This window comes from Panthera onca, chromosome B3 (genome assembly GCF_046562875.1).
Source record: "Panthera onca isolate mPanOnc1 chromosome B3, mPanOnc1 haplotype 2, whole genome shotgun sequence".
NCBI lineage: Eukaryota > Metazoa > Chordata > Mammalia > Carnivora > Felidae > Panthera > Panthera onca.
The window spans coordinates 143,339,058-143,359,316 of NC_138344.1; the positions used below are offsets into that span (position 1 = coordinate 143,339,058).

At 47.9% G+C, this 20,259-nt stretch overlaps 1 protein-coding gene and 1 long non-coding RNA gene across 12 annotated transcripts in view; one reads left to right on the forward strand and one right to left on the reverse strand.

The window, feature by feature from the left end:
• MOK (MOK protein kinase) overlaps nucleotides 1-20,259 on the reverse strand; it is a 67,484-nt gene that overhangs the window by 24,063 nt on the left and 23,162 nt on the right. For 6 of the 11 annotated variants that reach the window (XR_009606619.3, XR_009606617.3, XR_009606620.3 and 3 more), the window contains exons 2-4: nucleotides 19,703-19,817; nucleotides 6,077-6,166; nucleotides 4,462-4,532 (exon numbers count right to left, since the gene is read on the reverse strand). Coding sequence is in view for 4 of the 11 variants with exons in the window: in XM_060620798.3 (XP_060476781.3) it covers nucleotides 4,462-4,532; nucleotides 6,077-6,166; nucleotides 19,703-19,817 (276 nt within the window). In the remaining 7 variants the exon portion in view is untranslated. Of the gene's footprint in view, nucleotides 1-3,078; nucleotides 3,314-4,461; nucleotides 4,533-6,076; nucleotides 6,167-19,702; nucleotides 19,818-20,259 lie in introns of those variants that run through there. The other 5 variants (XM_060620804.3, XM_078447823.2, XM_060620808.3 and 2 more) reach the window with 5 other exon arrangements.
• Nucleotides 3,357-15,255, forward strand: LOC132670343 (uncharacterized). The gene is made up of 3 exons (XR_009606624.1): nucleotides 3,357-3,405; nucleotides 7,174-7,287; nucleotides 15,193-15,255. It is a non-coding gene; the product is annotated as an uncharacterized LOC132670343 (long non-coding RNA).

Here is a 20,259-nt window from a genome sequence, read left to right on the forward strand (position 1 = left end):
CGCCTGGCTGGCTCGGGCAGAAAAGCATGCCACTCTTGATCTTGGGGCTGTGAGTTCGAGCCCCACGTGGGCGCAGAGATGACCTAAATAAATAAAAACTTAAAACAATAACAAAATAATAGATGCCTCCATAACCAGGTTATAGTCTTATCCAGTCTTTCCTTATAAACTCCAAGACAGCCCTCCCCTGCTGCAGGTGGCAGATGTCCAGCGCCATAAGCACAGTGCGCCCGAATAAACCGGCCAGGACGGCAGGATCGCCGGCGGTGTGGCTGGTGCCCCGGGATGCCAGCTACGCCCTCCCTGCGTGGACAGCTCCGTGACAGTTCTTCCCAAGGGAGCAGCGGGCACAATACCTTTACCATCTCTTTGCCCGTCTCCCCACCACAACGCAGACCCGTCCCAACCGCCACCTCGTGGGCCAGGCACGCTCGTGGCTGGGACTTCCAGATGTGACTGGCTTCTGCGTCCGTCGGACCAGACCGCTCGAGAAAGAGGACTCAGGCCCGAGTTCCAGGGACAGACGAGAGGAGGGAGAGCATCCGCTCTGAGTGTGGATCTTGGCGGAGGGCGCCTCCTGCCCGGCCAAAGGTGGCCTGGTTCTAGAGCCCGGAGCAGCAGCAGCGGCTCCTACATTTGGGGCATCCTGTCTGTGGCAGAGGCAGCAGCACCCGGGGCAGCCCAATCCTGCAGAGTCGTTTTTTGGGAGCTCCTCCCTGGAGGCCACGCCCCGAGTGTTTCTTCAGTCGTCCCAGCGACTCTACGGAGCCATCCGTGTCACTTGGGTCCCCTGGGGTTACACTGGCGAGAACAGAGGCTGCTGTCTGCAATGGGAAGGGATGACCGGTACATCCTCCGGTGGCCCGTTCATTCTTTAAACAGCATCCAGAAAAGTGCTTCTAAAAAGCACAGTCTGTGAACTGATACCAGTCCGGGGGCTGTTTGTCTCTGGTTTAGGAGGAGACGGCAAAAACTAAGAGTGACCGGAAACTTGTACGGCAATTCAACGCCGCTGTGACATCCAAGCACATGACTGTTTTTCCGGTAATTAATTTTTATGTATTTTACAAAAGTCCGGTCCACAACACCTTGGGAAAAAGCAAACGAACAAACAACCGGTCTTCGACTATAGTTTTAGAAACACTGGTCTAAACCCCAATCAAAAGATGCTTCTTCCCTGCTTTAAAACCCGTCAATGTGGGACGCCGAGGTGGCTCGTTCGATTGAGTGTCCGGCCCTTGATTTTGGCTCAAGTCATGATCTTGCAGTTCGTGGGATTGAGCCCCATGTCGGCTCTGCGCTGATAGCATGGAGACTGCTTGGGATTCTCTCTCCCCCTCTCTCTGCCCCTCTCGTGCTTGCTTGCTCTCTCTCAAAATTAAATAAACACTTAAAACCCACTAAAGCTTCCCACTGAACTTAGAATGACGTGAATTCTTACCCTGGCCCTCCATGCCTCCTGGCCCCTACCTACCTCATTTCTAACTTCCTTCCTAGTGCTCCAGCCACACTGGCCTCCTAACCTCACAGTGGCCTCAGGACCTTTGCACTACTTGTCTCTGTCTGGAACACTCTGTCCCCATCAATCTCACATGGGACCTGTTTTATTCACTCGTAACACTTATCCTGTCTTGATCTCCTTCTTGATCATTTCTTTACTTGTTCAGTGTCTCCGTCTTCCTGAGCGTGAGCCCACGTGGATGGGACCGTGTCTGTCATGTTCCCCACTGGGTCCACCTCCAGAGCAGTGCATAGCATGTAGCAGTGAATGAGACACCCTCGCCTGCATTTGCCTACTTCCCCCAATCTTCCGGGTAAAGCCCAGTCATCTCTGCCTCATCTGACACCTACTGGGTAAAGAGAAAATTTCCCCAGCAATTCGCCTCTAATGATTTTGACTTTCATATAGTCTCTCTTCTCTCTTCAACAGACTCTACACTGTTTATCAAAAAAGCATCTTCTGTCCTTCTCCTCTACCTCTGCCCGACCTTGCACGCTGCCGTGCATATAAGCAGACAATCCAGCCAAGACTGGGCGATCCTTCTCTTGGGCCATTAACTGGTTCTTCAGCATCTGACGGTGCTACTCAACATTCTCATCATCCAGGAGAGCAGTCATTTCAGTAAAATGAATTGTCACTCTAGTAGAAAAAGCTTTAGTGACTGATTCAGTTTTCAATAAACCACCGTGACCATCAATAACAACAAATTGTTAGCAGGCGCCCATTCACTTGAGGCACTGAGCTGGGGCCAGCAGTAGAGACCCAGAGGAGCAGTGGGGTGTGGTGGTTATCACTTAATCCTTGAAACCTCGGTCTCCTTGTCCGTAAAGTGTAGATGGTAACAGTGCCAACCAAAGGGGGTTGTCAAGGGGCCGTATGTGTGGTGGCTGAGAACACGCACTCTGGAACAGGCTAAGTCCAAACTTCGTGTCTACCGCATGTCCATAACCTCGGACAAGGTACTTATCTCCCCGCGCCTCCATTTCTCCATCTTTAAAATGGGGATAATCAGGGGCACCTGGGAGGCTCAGTCGGTTAAGCATCCGACTTCCGCTCAGGTCATGATCTTGCAGTCCATGAGTTCAAGCCCTGTGTTGGGCTCTGTGCTGACAGTTCAGAGCCTGGAGTCTGCTTTGGATTCTGTGTCTCCCTCTCTCTCTGCCCCTCCCCCGCTCGCACTGTCTCTCTCTCTCTCACTCTCTCAAAAATAAACATTAAAAAAAAATTTTTTAATAAGAAAAAAAAGCAAAATGTGGGCTCACATAATGAAATAATGAAGTTTGGTGGTTGTTTGTCTTGACTGTACCGGGGACCCTGTCCTGACACTCTGGCAGACAGATGCACGGGGAGGAGCAGAGTGAACAATCCACATCCCACAGGACGTGGGAGAAAATGTAATCCTGAGCAACACCTCATGGATCCAGACTATTTGGAATCGATGCTTAACAAGCGAAGTTTCCAGATTAGTTAAGGTTTACTCTTTGAAAGTAAAACTCTCCTCTAACTGGGAACCTTTTTTAAATCTTTTCTTCACTTTCCTACTGCTTCCATCACGTTTACCGGCGCGGCAGGCTTACCGCGGTCCAGCCCGCGGCTGCGCGTTCTCTAAGCCATCTTGGGGCGTCTGGGGTCTTCCGGCTGCCCAGACTGTGCTCATGTGCGGTGGTGCCGCTGTTGTTGTCCTCCCGTTTTATATTTTCAGTTTCATCCCCCATTGTAGGACCGTCACCTGTCGCTTCCCGTTACTGCTGGTGGGCCGAATTCTAGAAGCTCCTTCTAGCCAATGGCTCTATTCCGAATAGGTTCTATACTGAGAAACCTGGCAACCTTGTTAGCATTGTACTCAAAACGCAATGAAACAGGTCCCCGAGTGGACGGGCTTACGTATGAATAAAATACACAAGGTTTGTAACATAGGAAATACCACACATGCCCAGACAAAAGGCGATCTTCTACTTTCTCGAAAAGATCCAAAAGTTCTTCATCAACTTCTGTGGGTGTAGAGAAGCTTGCCTATTTCTACTATTTATTTTATTAGTGAGCTACTAAAGCACACATTTCAAATCGCATCTAGGACCTACTAATTTGGTAACGACGCTTTTCCCCAGAAGTCACAATTTTATTCCAACTCTTCATGTGCTTCTTCCACACCAGGGTCACCCTCATCACAAAAATAGCTTCTTGATCTCAAAAATGCTACATGCCACTTTCCATACCACCTTTGGTCTGGCCTGATCTGTTTAAGATAATACAGCAGTTTTTAAATTGTTCTTTCAAGCCATAAACAGTCACTCACATAACACAAGGCAAATCTGTTTTCATTTGTCCGATCGGCACCGTGTGATCGATCCGTAAAATACCACACTTTCTGTGCTTTCTCAGGGACAGCTACGAGGCTCATGTGTCCTGACATCTAACACAACTGTGCAGTCAGACCCCCAGGGATATTTGCTGAACGTGGGCCAACCATCCGCCTCCATTTTCCTTCAGGTGCCCTCTATCAGCCTCCCAAACCAGCCCCGACTGAGGCTGGCTCGGGCGCTGTGCTTTCCTGAACGGAGCTCTGCCGTTCAGAAGAAAGTAAATAAATGAGCATCCTGTAACGCGGGAGAAAGACTTTATAAGGATCTGAATAGAAGGTGGTCGTCTCTCGGCTGAGGGAGGATCTTGGGGGACAAGCCTTGCCTTATTTTGAGGCAGAGCCACCAGAGTGACCTTTGGAGCGGCACAGCGTCCCCTGCAGGGACCTGAGGTGAGGAAGGCCTGAGCACCCGTGTCACCTGCCAGCCTGGACCTAGATGGCTTTACTTCTCACTGACCGCCCTGTGTTGAGGAGACGAGACTGCCAGAAAAATACCTCCCAAGAGGTGACTGAGGATTTTCAGAACTAAAACAAAGTATACGTGAACGACAGGCTTTAGAAGAAGATCTTAGATTAGCTTGCAAATTATTCTACGTACCTCGTATTAGCTCATAAATATTCATGTCCATAAGTTCACATATTAGTGCAAGAGAACCAGATTTTCTGTCACTGAAGAAGAAATCAGGTTTTTAAAAATGTTTTTCTTGTCTTAATCAGAAACTATCATCAAATATTTAATTCATTTGTGCACATTTCTGGTAAACATAAAGCTCTCCCACCTCAAAGCCTGGGGCATAGTGACTGAAACAGAAGTTGCGATTTTCAGTCAATTATTTCAGTAAATTAATTTAAAATTAATTTAAAATAACAGTAAAAATAAAATAAAATATAATAAGATAACAGTAAAATCCCACTTTAAGCAAAAATTCTAAATGCTTCCCCCCTTTTTAATGAGATGTGTCTTAAAAATACAGAACTAAGTACTGGCAGAAAGGAGGTCGAGAGTCGGCTAAGCAAAACAGAGGAGAAAGAATTTAATTCATGCTCCGTGACTGCAAATTTAGTTCTAACTTACCTAGATTCTTCCATGTACCTGGGATAAATTATGATGGGGAGACAAAAATCCACAAACCAGTCAGGGGAAAAGGGAGGAAGACGGGTCACCCCAAGCCCAGGTGGGGTCCAGGCCTTGCACGGGGTGGGGACCGAGGCCTCTGGCCGGGCTGCCAGCTTCTCTGGAGCTGACACTGCCCTGTTTGAAGGCCCCTGAGCCCTCGGCAGAGGAGCACGTGTCACTCCAGACCCTACTAGTCAGGTCGCCTCCAGAGGGGCTGCCTGGAGGGGGGCGCACACGCAGGCCCGGAGAGTGCCCAGGACGCGGCGTGCAGTGGGTGGTGTTGTGACCAGTGCGCACTGCGGGCTCCAGGCCAGGAGGCCACGCGGCTATGACAAGACATTCCACTGTGAGTTTCAAACTGCTCTCTTCCCTGATGAAAACCCACTGCACTTCGTCAGAGACCGTAGTGTCCCGGCTGGTTTTAAAGCGGCCCGGAGCGCCACGGAGAGCTTCACGGAGCGTGCACCTTCTCAGGGCGCACAGAAAGGCAAGTTCCAGAACCCTGGGTCCGAGTTCCCGGCTCAGAGTCCAGAAGGGCAGTGCGGAACTGCCGGCACCTGCAGGTGAGGCGTGCCCTGCCTTCCTGATGGGTAGGTGAGCCTCACGTAAGGAGACTAATCTATAATTAGAACACAAGTGACAAGTCCCCCAAATTACAGCAACCAAAGTAAGGTGGGGGGGGGGGGGTCACACTACCTGACACGGTGCAGACATGACAGCCGGCAGGGACAATCCCTGACACATGACAATCCCTGATGTAGGACCACAGTGCTTTCCCATTTGCCCATAACTCACACTCGAGGCCTCGGATGCACAGGCCACTGCCTACAAGGAAGCCTCACTGAGCTACGGGAGAGGAACCGTTTGAATTCTGTCCACTTTTATGATAGGGAATCACCTAAACGAAGGTATTTCCACGTTAGGAATCAGATACACATTTGTCCAAATAAATACGTGACTTAAGATAAAATGAGAATCATTACTCCCTGAGCTACAAAGCAAATATTTCAAATGTCTACCACAGTTTTCTTCCTTAAAAAGAGATTTGATCGTTGTCATCAAATGCAGATCATTGTAAAGCCCCAGGAATACTTACAAAACCACTTCGTGCAACGTGAGGATGTTCGGGTGTGGGTTCAGGCGCCTCAGTGCTTGTATCTCCCGTAGACTGTTCACTTGCTCGATACTATTGCGTGGGTAAAAATAAATAACTAATTCATAATTCAAGTCAGCCTCAGATTAGGGTTATTCAATCATTATTTATTACCCATGATCACAACGGAGAACCTCACACATATTGCAAGCAAGTTCATCGACTCAGTATTTCTCCCACCAGCAGGTGACGTTCAACATGTCTCGTTCTGCATCATCTGATAAAAATCAAGGTTCTTATGGCTTTGGACATTTATTCAAATTTTCCCTTAGTAGTTTCCCTTAGAAACCTTAGTGGTTTCTTTTATAATTAGTAAACATGGAAACAAACATTAGAATTTCCTATTAATCAGTTTATGGGAACTAACCAATTGAGCAACAGAAATACCCCCTGAAAATACCCATTTCAAACGTCCACGAACACGCTAATCTTCCTTATCTTTCACGAAAGCTGTACATTTTCTCACTTTCATTCAGCGGGCGGCTGGCGTTCCCTCGGCAGGTGTGACTTACCTACCGCCAGCTCTTCTTTACGAAGACGGGTCTGCCAGGCGCTGTTTACATCAAACCTCGCCAACGTGAGTGGGACGGAAGCAGATGGGGATGGGCCGGCTGTCACCACACTCCAGAGACCGCTTCCAAGAGATAACCCCCCATGGACAGGCCCACGGTCACGGTCGTGGTCATGGTCATGTCCAATCAAACGACTAGATCCACCAGAGACTTCCATGGCCTCGGCTCTGAAAGGAACTAACTGTGGGAATAGTCTTCTTCCTTTGAACTGCCAAAACTCCGTTCTGCCAACTTTTAATATACAGTGTAAAACTCAGCATTTTGTCTGGTTCTTCAAAGAGCAGTTATACCCAATAGTGTCTTATTACTGTCTTAAATCAGTGTGAATATGTTAAGTCTCGTGCCAGCCAACAAATGGGAGCCTGGTATATGAGAAAAGCCTGAATAGTCTGAGTGTAAGGATATTTCTGACTAAAAGTTTTAGACTCTCTTTCATTTACTTTCCCCTGTTGCTTCCCTCACACCCAGGACGACATCTGCAAAATGTTAGCAACTTGTGCATCACAGTCAACAACCAACCCGAAAAGACAGAGCCCACCGTGCTGGAACAAGGTCCTACGGAGGGGGCCCCTGTTGAACCAGGTACCAACCTTTTAGCTCTGGAGAGAGGAGAGGTCTGGGGAGTGCCGGCCAAGGGCCAGGTGTAGGGTGGAGGTGGGAAGGGTCAGCACTCAAGAGGCTCAGGATAGCCGGTTACTACCCAGAATAGGAGTCTTTCGCTGTTCTCGTGACCACCGTGTTCGGCCTGGCGTGTGCAGAGACCAGATCATGACGCTCTCCGCTCACTCTGTCAGCTTAGTGCCTACCCCACCACCTGCTCCTTGCCAGCATCACGGCCTCCCCTAGATGCCTTTAGAACAATGCTTCCCAAATATGTCCCATAGAACATTCTTCCTCTAGAAAATGCTTTATCAAGGAACTTCACGCTCAGAAAGTTTTTTTTTTTTAATTTTTTTTCAACGTTTTTTTTTAATTTATTTTTGGGACAGAGAGAGACAGAGCATGAACGGGGGAGGGGCAGAGAGAGAGGGAGACACAGAATCAGAAACAGGCTCCAGGCTCCGAGCCATCAGCCCAGAGCCTGACGCGGGGCTCGAACTCACGGACCGCGAGATCGTGACCTGGGACACTCAGAAAGTTTGAGATAGGCCCACTCCAGCTCCTTTTGGAAAGCCATAAACTACTGTTGATTTTACTGTTGAAAAGTTTTCAAAAATCCTACAAATCGGGGCGCCTGGGAGGCTCAGTCGGTTTGTGTTCGACTTCGGCTCAGGTCACGATCTCGCGGTTTGTAAGGTCAAGCCCCGCCTCGGGCTCTGCGCTGACAGCTCGGAGCCTGGCGCCTCCTTCGGTTTCTGTGTCTCCCGCTCTCTCTGCCCCTCCCCCACTCATGCTTGCTCACTCTCTCTCTCTCAAAAATAAATATACATTAAAAAATCCCACAAAAGTTTACCTTTATTGAAACCAACATGTCCCAAACTTTTTTTGCCCTAGGATCACTTCTTACAAACTATCTAGTCACCAACCCTTAGAACGAGGGTTCCAGAGAACACACTGCTCCAGACCATCCTTTGAGTGGCATGATAGGAACACCTTTTTTCCTTCGGACAGGGGAGGTGAACAAAGACACCAATCAGGCAATAGGAAGAAAGAAAGATCAAGTGAAACACTCTTGTGGGGGCACATGGGCAACCGATGGAAGAGCCTCTTTTAATCCCTCTCCCTGGGGTCTGCACTGGAGGAGACCACTGAGCCCCTCTTCGAGGTCCCGCACCTTGGGGGGGGGGGGGGGCTCCTGACTCAGGGCTAGGTTGCTGGAGACCCCACCTCCACCCCGTGCCTGTGCCTGTCATGCCTCTACCCCTGGCATGCCGTAGGTCAGTGGCTCTCATGGGGGAGGGACCTTGCCCCCCAGGGGATGTTTGACAATGTCTGGGACGCCGTTAGCTGTCACAGGTTCTGTAACATACTGTTCCATTTGGCATTCAGTGGCAGCAGCCGGGGTTGATGCTCAGTATCCCACAGGGCCCAGGACAGGCCCCACAATAAGTAATAACCTGAGCCCGAATGTCAGCAGTACCAAGGCTGGGAAACCCTGCCTTGGTGGAAAGAGCAAGAGACCAGTGGAGCCGGCAATAGCTCTGATTTCCGAACACCCTATAGGAAAAAAATAAGTTTTCCGAACCGGAGGGTCAAACAGCCTGGTCGTTGAGACGAACAAATATCCACTCTGCTCAGCTTTAATATGAAAACCTGTTATCATACCCTGAAAGACATTATTGCTTATTGTAGACATAATTCTTTCGTGTCTCCACAGACATTTCTCTCAGAAATAATGAACTAATACATTTAAAAAGACATTTTCATCTAAGTATCACTAGCTTTGTTCAAATAACAATATTTTACTAAATTTTATTGGGGGGGAGGGAGAGAGAGAGAGAGAGAGAGAGAGAGAGAGAGAGAATATCTCAAGCAGGCTCCACACTCAGAGCAGAGCCCAACACAGGGCTTGATCCCACGATCCTGGGACCATGGCCTGAGCTGAAATCAAGAGTCAGACGCTCAACTGACTGAGCCACCCAGGTGCCCCAACAATATTTTGTTTTAATAAAATACAAATAAACCCTGTTCTTTTAAAAATCATGAAAAATATCTAACAACTGGAATTAACCACTTTTCTGCGCCTTGGAGTTGCTTCGAATTTTGTGGTCAGGTGACATTCAGGGTTTTGTTCGTTTTCACTGTCCTGCTGGAGACCGAAGCGATCGTGGAACTGGACACAGAGGAGCGCAGGCAGCCTCTGCTCCAAAAGGAAGAGACAAGATCCCCCATACGTGCGTTTTTCCGCAACTGGAAAAATTATATTACCGGGTCCAAGTCTTTAAAGAATAAAAAATATTAAAATAAAAATAAAAATAAAGAATAAAAAATATTAATTTTGAAATGTCAACACTTCATTTTATTGGAAGGGTTTTACAGAAAAGTTTATCTAACCGATCCAGTCTGCAGGAAGAAAGTCCCTAAGCTGAAGGGGAAGAAGTGGGTATATTAATATTAGACAAACTAGACTTCAAAACAAAGATTATTACTTCTTTAATTTTTTTTAACGTTTATTTTTGAGACAGAGAGAGGCAGAGCATGAATGGGGGAGGGGCAGAGAGAGAGGGAGACACGGAATCGGAAGCAGGCTCCAGGCTCTGAGCCGTCAGCACAGAGCCCGACATGGGGCTCGAACCCACGAACCAGGAGATCATGACCTGAGCTGAAGTCAGACGCTTCACCGAATGAGTCACCCAGGTGCCCCTAAATAAAGATTATTACTATCTATAATGCTTCATAGTGATGGGACAATACATCAAAAAGGCATGACAGCTACAAATGTGTGTGTGCTAAGTAAGAAAGCTTCAATACACAAGTGAAAACTGACAGAAGAAAGAAGAAAGGGTTGAAGTTTCAATACTCTCTATACAACTGAGACACAACTGAGTGACACAACAGTCATTCAGAAAACCAGTCAAGAGATCCAAGATCCTAACAGCACTGTTAACCACCTTGACCTAACGAGCTTTTACATAACACCTGTTACTTAACACCTGGAGCTAGAATATGCTCTCCACTCACATGAATATCTGGACCCAAAGATCAATCTCGATAAATTTCCAAATACAAAGACTTCCAGAACATGTTGTTCTCTGACTACAATGGGCGTAAACTAGAAATCAATGATAGTAAGTTAGCTAGAAAAATCCCAAACACCTGCAAATTAAGCAACACACTTGTAAATGAATCGCGGTAAAGAAGAAATCACAAGGGAAGTTAGAAAACATTTAAGCCAAGCAACAAGAAAGCACAACATATCAAAATTTATAGGATGCAGGAAAACAGGGCTTAGAAGTGTATTTATGGCTTTAAGTGCTTATGTTGGAAAGGAAGAAATAGTTAAAAACCAATTATCTAAGTTTTCACCTTTAGACAGCAGAATAAGGGGCGCCTGGGTGGCTCAGTCGGTTAAGCGTCCGACTTCGGCTCAGGTCACGATCTCGCGGTATGTGAGTTCGAGCCCCGCGTCGAGCTCTGTGCTGACTGCTCAGAGCCTGGAGCCTGTTTCAGATTCTGTGTCTCCCTCTCTCTCTGACCCTCCCCCGTTCATGCTCTGTCTCTCTGTCTCAAAAATAAATAAACGTTAGAAAAAAAAAATTTTAGCAGAATAAGAACACTAAATTAAACCAAAGTAGAAGAAAAGCAAAAATGGAAGAGCAGAAATCAATGGCACAGAAAACAAACAAACAACAAAGGAAATTAACAACGATTCTTTGAAAAGATTCATAAAACTGATAAACCCCTGGCAAGACCAATGGAGGAAAAAATGACATAAAACACCAGCACTGCCAACCGGTATCAGGAGTGAAAGAGACGATATCACTACAGTTAGATGTTAAAAAGCCGAAAGGGGGTAACACGAACAACTGTATGCCAAGAAATATGACAACTTAAAGAGACAAAGTCCTTGAGAAACACAATTACCAAATGTGACACAAAACTGAAAACCAAAATAGCCCCATGTTTCCCAAAGAAACGGAATTTGTTAGCAAGGGCCTCCTCACGGCTGACGGAAGTGCTCTTAGATGGGATCATGGCGGCAGCTGGACACCTGCATAAATTTCCTAAACTGCTCCTACCACGGGTGGATTTGATGAAATTTAAATTACATCTCAATGGAGCTTTAAAAAAACCTACGAAGGGGCGCCTGGGTGGCTCAGTCGGTTAGGCGGCCGACTTCGGCTCAGATCATGATCTCGCGCGGTCCGTGAGTTCGAGCCCCGCGTCGGGCTCTGTGCTGACAGCTCAGAGCCTGGAGCCTGTTTCAGATTCTGTGTCTCCCTCTCCCTGACCCTCCCCTGTTCATGCTCTGTCTCTCCCTGTCTCGAAAATAAATAAACGTTAAAAAAAAATTAAAAAAAATTAAAAAAAATTAAAAAAACCTACGAGGACCCTGTATCATTTGGCATCGTTCTGATTCTTCAACATCCCACGGTGCAGACGTACCATGACGCCCCACCCGCCCCACTCCTTCGTTCCGTTTCCAGCTGGTCGCCACTACAAGTGACGCTGTGACCAACGTTATGGGGCCGGGGAGGGGTGGGGGAGGGGGGGCCTCCGCAGGAAGAAACCTTCTAGGCCCAGAGATTTCACAGGTGAATGATTTCAAATGTTTAGGAAAGAAATACTCTGACACGTTTCGCGAAAGAAGGTACACGAATGGCCGATAAGCACACGAGTCAGCATTCTTTGCCACTGGCTGTCAGGGAAGAGCAAACTAACCACAGGAAGAGGCCACGGCGCTCACCAGGACAGCTACAACTTAACACGGACGCCACCGCACGCTGGTGGGGGTACGGAGCACCTGGAACTCTCCTTCTCTGCTGGTGGGGATGCAAACAGGTGTAATCAGTTCGAGAAAAGGCTTGGCAGTTTCTTTTAAACATACACCCACCCTCTGATCCAGAGATGCTGTTCTAGGCGATTGCCTAAGGAAGAATGAAGACACACATCCCAGGCAGGCTTGTGCACGAGTTCTCACGGCAGCTTTACCACTGGGGTTTGGGCAGCCCCAAACCAAAACGACAGCAAAGCCCGTCACCGGGAGAACGGACACGCAAAGGGTGCTGAGGTCACAGTGCGTGCAGCTCAGCCGTAAAAAGGTTATCAACTGTGGGTGCAACAGTGCAGATGAACCTCCGAGAGTCCACGCTGACCCGACAGAGCTGGTCTCGGGACCACATTCCAAGATTCCATTTAATACGAATTTCTACAAGATGATAAAGGAAAAAACCCGGAATAGTGGCAGCCTGGGATGGGGGTGGAGAACTGTCACAAAGGAGCTTCCTAGGTGACAGAAGTGTTCCATCTCTTAATTACACGAGAACATCTGTTTTCCAGAGTATTAGACAGTAAAGAAATGTGCGTTGTAATGTATGCAAATTTTGCCTTTCAAGAAAAAGCCCCACATGCTAACAAGCAAGTGGGGAAGGACCGGGTAAACGTGCACACGAAATCAAAATCACAGGCCTGTTGATTCCGGCTGCTGGGTACCTGGGGTTCATCGCACTGTTCCGTTTACTTTGTTCACGTTTAAGATTTTCTATGATTATATTATTAACTAAAAGCTCTTAAAGTGACTCATGGATTGCTTGCCTTTGCCTTTCTTTATAACCTCACAAAGCAGACTTTATTTTGGTAAAAGTAATTTGAAGACCAGGCAGTGATGGGACTTGAGAAAAACCATGTACTAAGTCAAGACCGGACGGCCGCACGGCATTCCGCCGCGGTCAAGAGCACTGGAGAGAACGCAGGCCTTGGCCCTGCACAGACCCGGGTCCCACGCTGGGCCCTACTGCTGGCCAGCTGGGTGACACCGGGCAGGTGAGAGAACTCGGCCCTCCAGCCGCGCTTCCCTCGCCTGAAAGAAGGCAACGACAGCATCTTTCTCGCAGGGCTGCCGCGAGGGTTAAATGCCGCACGTCCACAGCTCACCCAGGGCTGGGCATGGCGCCAGACACGTGGTGACCAGCCGCTGTCCTCTGCACCACGACTGCCGTTAGCACCCCACTTCGGTTTTCAAAAGGTTTCAAGCCCCGCTCACCCGCGCTGTCGTATGGCAGGTTGGCCGATGGCTGGATCACAGCACCAGCACTGTGCGGGGTGCCCACCTGCCTCAGGTCAACCCTCGCGAGGCTCCCGTGAGGTCGAGCCCGGGGAGGCATCTACCTGGTAGCTACAAAGCAACTGAGGCACCGAGGGAGTGAGGAACTGTCCCAGGTCACAGAACCAACAGTGGAAGAAGAGCTGTTCTACCTCCAGAGCCTGGGCCCCGACCCTGTGCTGACCACGAGTAGCACGTATGTGTCAGTCTCACTCCTTCAGGATACAAAGCAAGAGCCTACACAGTTCAAGATGGAATTTCTTTTTAAAAGAGACTCATTCCGTTTCTTTACAGTGTTTCTATGCGCAGAATACAGAATACAATCGTAGCAAAAAGAAAAAGGAAGTGGGGGTGGGGGTGGGGGTGGGGGAGGGCTCTAATGAACTGTTGTGCTTGCGAGTGCAGGTGGGGACCACTGGGAAGACAGACCAAAACAGGGATCGGGAGGCCTGGGCCGCGCCGCAGCCTCCGGCCAGTGACTCGCTATCCCCGAACTGAGGCTTCGAGTGACTCTGGAGGAAATCCATCCTCATGAGCCGAAAGGGCCCTTCCTGCCACGGCACTAAAGAACCGGCTTGTGTGACCTTGCCTGCACTTCACACTAGCCACTATTACTGCAAACGCCGTCCGTTTCTATTTCAGTAAGAGGGAAAGGAAAGGAAGTAAAACTTGGAAGAGGTGGGAGTCAGCAGCTCCAAATGCCAGCCTCACTCTGCCCGTGTGACTCAGCGTGATTTTCCTGCTGCCGCTTCTCGTTTGTCATGCCACCCACACGACTGTGCAAGGTGACTTTGAGGATTTACTTAGACAGTGATACATGAGCAGAAATGGATTTTAAAGAACCTAAAATTATTCTTCAACTGAGTAAGATTAAACTGTTTAATAATGGTGATAGATATTCCAGAACTCCAAAAGCTAGAAATATGATTTTCATGGTTAAAGAACAGAAGAACAACATTAAACTTGTGGACCAAGTATCAGCGACCCTGGAACATCCAACAAATTATTAGCAATCTCCTTCCTAGAAACGACCCCAAAAGCAGTCGTCTTTCTTCTAGAAACTATAGAGTCATTTCTTCCTATAAGTCAGAAATAAGAATGGAGGGGGCTTAGGAACAATATGAGTCATTCCAGGTCACTTATGGTTATTTTTGTTTGATTTTTTGCTTCATTTTTTAAATGTTTTATTTTACTTTTGAGAGGGAAACAGAGTCTGAGCGAGGGAGGGGCAGAGAGAGAGGGAGACACAGGATCCGAAGCAGGTTCCAGGCTCTGAGCTGTCAGCATAGATCCTGATGTGGGGCTCGAACCCACGAACTGTGAGATCACGACCTGAGCCAAAGTTGGAAGCTCAACCCACCGAGCCACCCAGGTGCCCCATAATCATTTTATTAAGTTTATTTGTTTTGAGAGAGAGAGAGAGAGAGAGAGAGAGTGCACGTGCAAGTGGGGGAAGGGCAGAGAGGGAGAGAATCCCAAGCAGGCTTCGTGTTCAGCGAGGAGCCCAATGTAGGACTCAATCCCATGAAGCGTGAGATCATGACCTGAGCCAGTATCAAGTCGGATGCTTAACTGACAGAGCCACCTGGGCGTCCTCCAATCATTTTAGACTAACAAGGGTTATCAAGATAGTACAGCTCTCTATTGTAACCCAGCCTCTTTTCATGTTAACACCTTACACGACATTTATCAAAACTAAAAAATTAACATTGGTACAATTCTATTAATTAGACACTTTATTTGGATTTCCCCAGTTTCCCCGGGAATGTCTTTTTCTCTTCCAGGGTGAAGGATACCTCACTGCAATTAAGACGTCATGTTCCCTTACTCACCCTCCAGTCTGACGGTTCGTGTCTTTGTTTTCCATGACCTTCACAGTTTTAAGGAGTAGCAAGCAGGTATTCTGCGGAATGCCCCTTAATTTGGGCTGGGCTGACGTATTCTCATAAGTAAGCGGAGATTATGGATCTTCAGGAAAGAACACGATGGAGGTGATATGTGTGCTTTTTCAATCCCATTGTATCAGGAAGTACATGACATCTATGTGGCTTATTACTGATGGTGTTAATCATTTAGTTAAGGTGGTATCTTCCGGGTCTTTCATTGTAAAATTACTAACTTTCCCTTCCTATTTTCTATCCTTCAGGAACAAGTGAAGCCCACACTCAAAGGCGAGGAAAGTAAGCCCCACCTCCTGAAGGAAGGGATATCAGACAATTTATGGACATATGCTAGAACCGCCGCGTTAATTAACAGTTAGGGGGAACCACTGGAGGCTCTGCCGAAACCCTGTTCTCTTCCAAGTTTCACCTACTAATCTCAGGGTTCCTCAGTTTATCTTGCCTGTAGAAATTACCACTGGTATTCTAATGAGGATTTTCTATTCCCCTCATTCCTTCTATATTTATTAACTGGAGTCCTTCTATAAAGAATTGTCCCCTCATCCCAATTTATTTATTCACTCATTTATTTATCGGTATGGACTCATGCTTACCCGACAAGATAGATGAGAGGGTGGAGAGAGAAAAAGAGAGATGTGTGTACATATGGATCATACACATACTAGGTCTGTCTGCTGAGTCTAGAGGGACTGACTTCCCAGTAGGAATGAGCACCCCTGGTGCCAAGATCTCGTTTTCTAAATACCTTTCTCCAATGAAAGGAACCAGGGCTCCTTGGAGAAATGGATGATTCTAGGGGAGGAAAAATACAAGATGAGCCTTCAGGATCTGAAGAAATGAAAGTGTTAAAAAAGGAAAAAAGATAAAAAGGATGGGGCATGTCAAAAGAACATAGGCGCCAACCTGAAGGAGCTCCCCATAGCCACAGCTGGAAGAATCTAAGCAGGAACAATTATTAGATAAATAACGATAGTATTGGATTATAATCTCCTATAGGTTTGAACCTATGTATCAAGAGCAAATCAGAACTCACGTGAATAAACCCAGAGTCCACTTCCTCTTAGGTCTGGATTACACAGCTGGCAGATACCTATCAAAACTAGCCTGAGACGCTATCACGGATTCCGTACATCAAACAGCGACAAAATACCACTAGCCAGAGTAAATGTACTTCCTTTTAAGTAGAGCCAATATGTGAAATTGTTATTTATACAACAGAAACTAAAGCCTGTTCCCCAGGTCATGACCTCATGGTTCGTGAGATCAAGCCCCGTCAGGGTCTGTGCTGACAGTGCGGAGCCTGCTTGGGATTCGCTGTCTCCCTCTCTCTCTGCCCCTTCCCCGCTCATGCTTCCCCACCCGTCCTTTCAAAATAAATAAATATTTTAAAAAAATAATACACTAAAGCCTGTTTGTAATCCCCTATACATACACAAACTTTACAGAAAGTAACTCCAGGGTGCCTGGTTGGCTCGGTCAGTGGAGCATAGGACTCCTGATCTTGGGTTTGTGAGTTCAAGCCCCACATTAAGTGTAGGGATTATTAAACAAACAAGTAAAAGAAAACAAAATTTAAAAAGTAACACTGACTCAGTGGCATTGTATTAAAAACCTTCACTTTTATGAGTTTTTAAAAGAACAATATATGTTCCAATCAACCACTTCTATTTTCTTAATTTTTTAAAATGTTTTATTTACTTTTGAGAGAGTGCAAGTGGGGGAGGGGCAGAGAGAGAGGGAGACAGAGGATCCAAAGTGGGCTCTGTGCTGACACCAGCGAGCCCGACGTGGAGCTCGAACTCACCAACCGTGAGATCGTGACCCGAGCCGAAGTCGGGCGCTCAACCGACTGAGCCACCCAGGTGCCCCATCAACCACTTTTATTTATTTATTTATTTTTAATGTTTTTAATGTTTATTTATTATTGAAAGACAGAGACAGAGTGTGAGCAGGGGAGGGGCAGAGAGAGAGGGAGACACAGAATCAGAAGCGGGCTCCAGGCTCCGAGCTGTCAGCACAGAGCCCGACGCGGGCCTCGAACCCACGAACCACGAGATCGTGACCCGAGCCGAAGTCGGGCGCTCAACCGACTGAGCCACCCAGGTGCCCCATCAACCACTTTTATTTATTTATTTATTTATTTATTTATTTTTAATGTTTTTAATGTTTATTTATTATTGAAAGACAGAGACAGAGTGTGAGCAGGGGAGGGGCAGAGAGAGAGGGAGACACAGAATCAGAAGCGGGCTCCAGGCTCCGAGCTGTCAGCACGGAGCCCGACGCGGGCCTCGAACCCACGAACCACGAGATCGTGACCCGAGCCGAAGTCGGGCGCTCAACCGACTGAGCCACCCAGGTGCCCCATCAACCACTTTTAAAGTCAAGACAAAGAGCATTAATTGTTTCTGAAATCCCACACGTGACCGCACATACAGTAAGGAAGGCTACCATCTACCGAACATTTGCCGCGTGCCCCCGCTTTGCTCCCAACTTGCCCTTCATTCCCTCATTTAGTCGTCAAGCACCTCACGACAAGGAAGCCAAGGTTCAGTGGGCGAGGCACTCGGTGTGCCAGGGACCCGGTAGGTGGTGGATCCGGGCTGCGCTTCACCGCCAGGAAACCACGTCCCTGTTCTTTGATGCAGCCTTTCTACGACGTGTTACAGAGATCTCTCGACTCTCCTGAAGGCACACCCGTGACGGGGTGTGATCCCTCCTGACGGCCAGCACGTCACCCCGACGCAGCAACGGTCGCAGGAAGGCCTCAGGTCAGCAGGCTGTCTGCCTGGTCCACCTTTCGTATCTACCTCCTCACAAGACAGGGGCGAGCGAGCCCTGTTGCAACTACACATCCACCCCGAGCCTGACGGCGGAACCCGATGGGGACTCCAGGCCTCTCCTAAGGTGCACGTGTCACGTCCCGCTGCTCAAAGTCCTTTCTCTGCTACTCTGTGTTTGTGGCATCTCTGAAAGCTGGCTGTTTAAGGAAGTCTGCTCTTTACAGATGGGATAAATTCCCATCACGAGTCGTTCACAGGTAAAGATGGAGGAGGGAAAAGATCAAGAGACCCAGAGGATGCAGAACACACAGAGGAAGGGCTGGAGACCCAGTGACTTCAGAGTCTCAACAGTGGCGGGTAAATGACCGCACGCTTCGGGCAGGGGAGGAGGAGGAGTTTGGCTTCATAAGATCTGGATTCAAATATGCCTCTGCCCACCTAGTGACCTAGAGTGACAGCTGTCAAGCTACTTCCGATCTCTAAGCACCTCTCCTCGCGTGCTCGCAAACCAGGGACGGTCCCACACGCCCCGTGCGGATGTCGTGAAGATCACATTACTGTTCTCAGACCTTCTGACATGGCGAACTGCCCTGTACTCCTTTCTGATCTGAGAAGTAATTTTTTATGCCAAGAGTTTGAAATCAAGGTTGATACCCTGAAACACTTCAGAAGGCTCTGTGTCAATGCGGGGGAAGGACTCTTTTTTTACATCTTGCTTTTATTTATTTATTTATTTAAAAAATTTTTTAATGTTTTTATATTTATTTTTAGGGCAGAGAGAGAGCATGAGCAGGGGAGGGGCAGACACAGAATCTGAAACAGGCTCCAGGCTCGGAGCCGTCAGCACAGAGCCCGACGCGGGGCTCGGACTCACGGACCGCGAGATCGTGACCTGAGCCGAAGTCGGACGTGCAACCGACTGAGCCACCCAGGCGCCCCTTTTCAACTTGCTTTTAATATTTAGAGACTTCGATTCCTTTGCTATATTAAAAAAAAAAGAAAAAAAGGCTGAGCTTCGAACCTCTTCACTGAAAGTTCCACAGCTGCAGTGAGGCCGGCATCGGCTTCACTGTCCCAACAGAGCTTCCTAATCACACCTGGCGTCTGACCCGTTAGAAGCTGCAAACTTGAGGCATTCGAGAGACCCCTCTGAGGGCAAAGCCACAGCAGTCCCCCAAGGGATGAACCCAGAACAAGCCAGCTCCCCTCTCCACGAGCAGCAATGGATCAGTGTCAGGGAACAGAGTTCCCCAACCCGATCTGGAAATTGTTTCTCAATAGGTTAACGAACTCAGGACTAATCAAACCACAAGTGCCTCTACGATGTCGAGACAGGTTTCGTTTATAAAAGTCCAACATACGACTTTCAGGAACACGGAGGCTGTTGAAAGTGAGGCACGCTTTTACAGTTTAAATGTTCTGTGACCCCCTGGTCACTGGTGTTACAGCAAGGCCGGACACGAATAAAACCTAGTGTCATAAACCTCAAGTTAGCCCGTAATCCTCTGCCCAAAGAAAGTTGATCGTCTCTTACCTGTCACTGAGTGAGTACCAGCCCCCCACTGCGGAACCCAGAGCTGTATTTAGTCTTAAACAGGTCTCTGACCGCCTACCTTTCAAAGCGCTGTTTCATTTGCTTACATGCGTAGTAGCTTCCGTCTCTCAGGCTTTGCAGCTTCGTAACTTCGGAAAACGTTCCCTCTCCTATTTTGCCAATTGCTTTATAGTCTACAAAGAACAAGAATCACACAAAGAAAACGTATTTATGCATGTATTGTGTACTCAACTTCCAGACGGCGGTCTTTTTTTTTTTTTTTTTTAACCCACACGATAACCCAACACCGACAGGCTGAGCACGGTTCTTTCATGGTGTCCAGTGCTCAGTGCTCCCCTCGGTTCCAGGGAAGCCGGCAGGGGCGGGGACTGGAGACGACGACCAAGAGGTGCAAACGTCCAGTTACGAGATAAACAGGTGCCAGGGACGGAACATGTGACACGATCGCTGACTACAGCCAACACAGCCGTCCGCCACACAGGAGAGTCGTTAAGAGATTAGGTCCGGAGAGTCCTGGTCACAAGGAGAAAGCTGTTTCCCTTTCTCTTTTTATCGTATCTATACGAGAAGATGGATGTTTGCTGAACTCATCATGGTAATCATTTCACAACATCC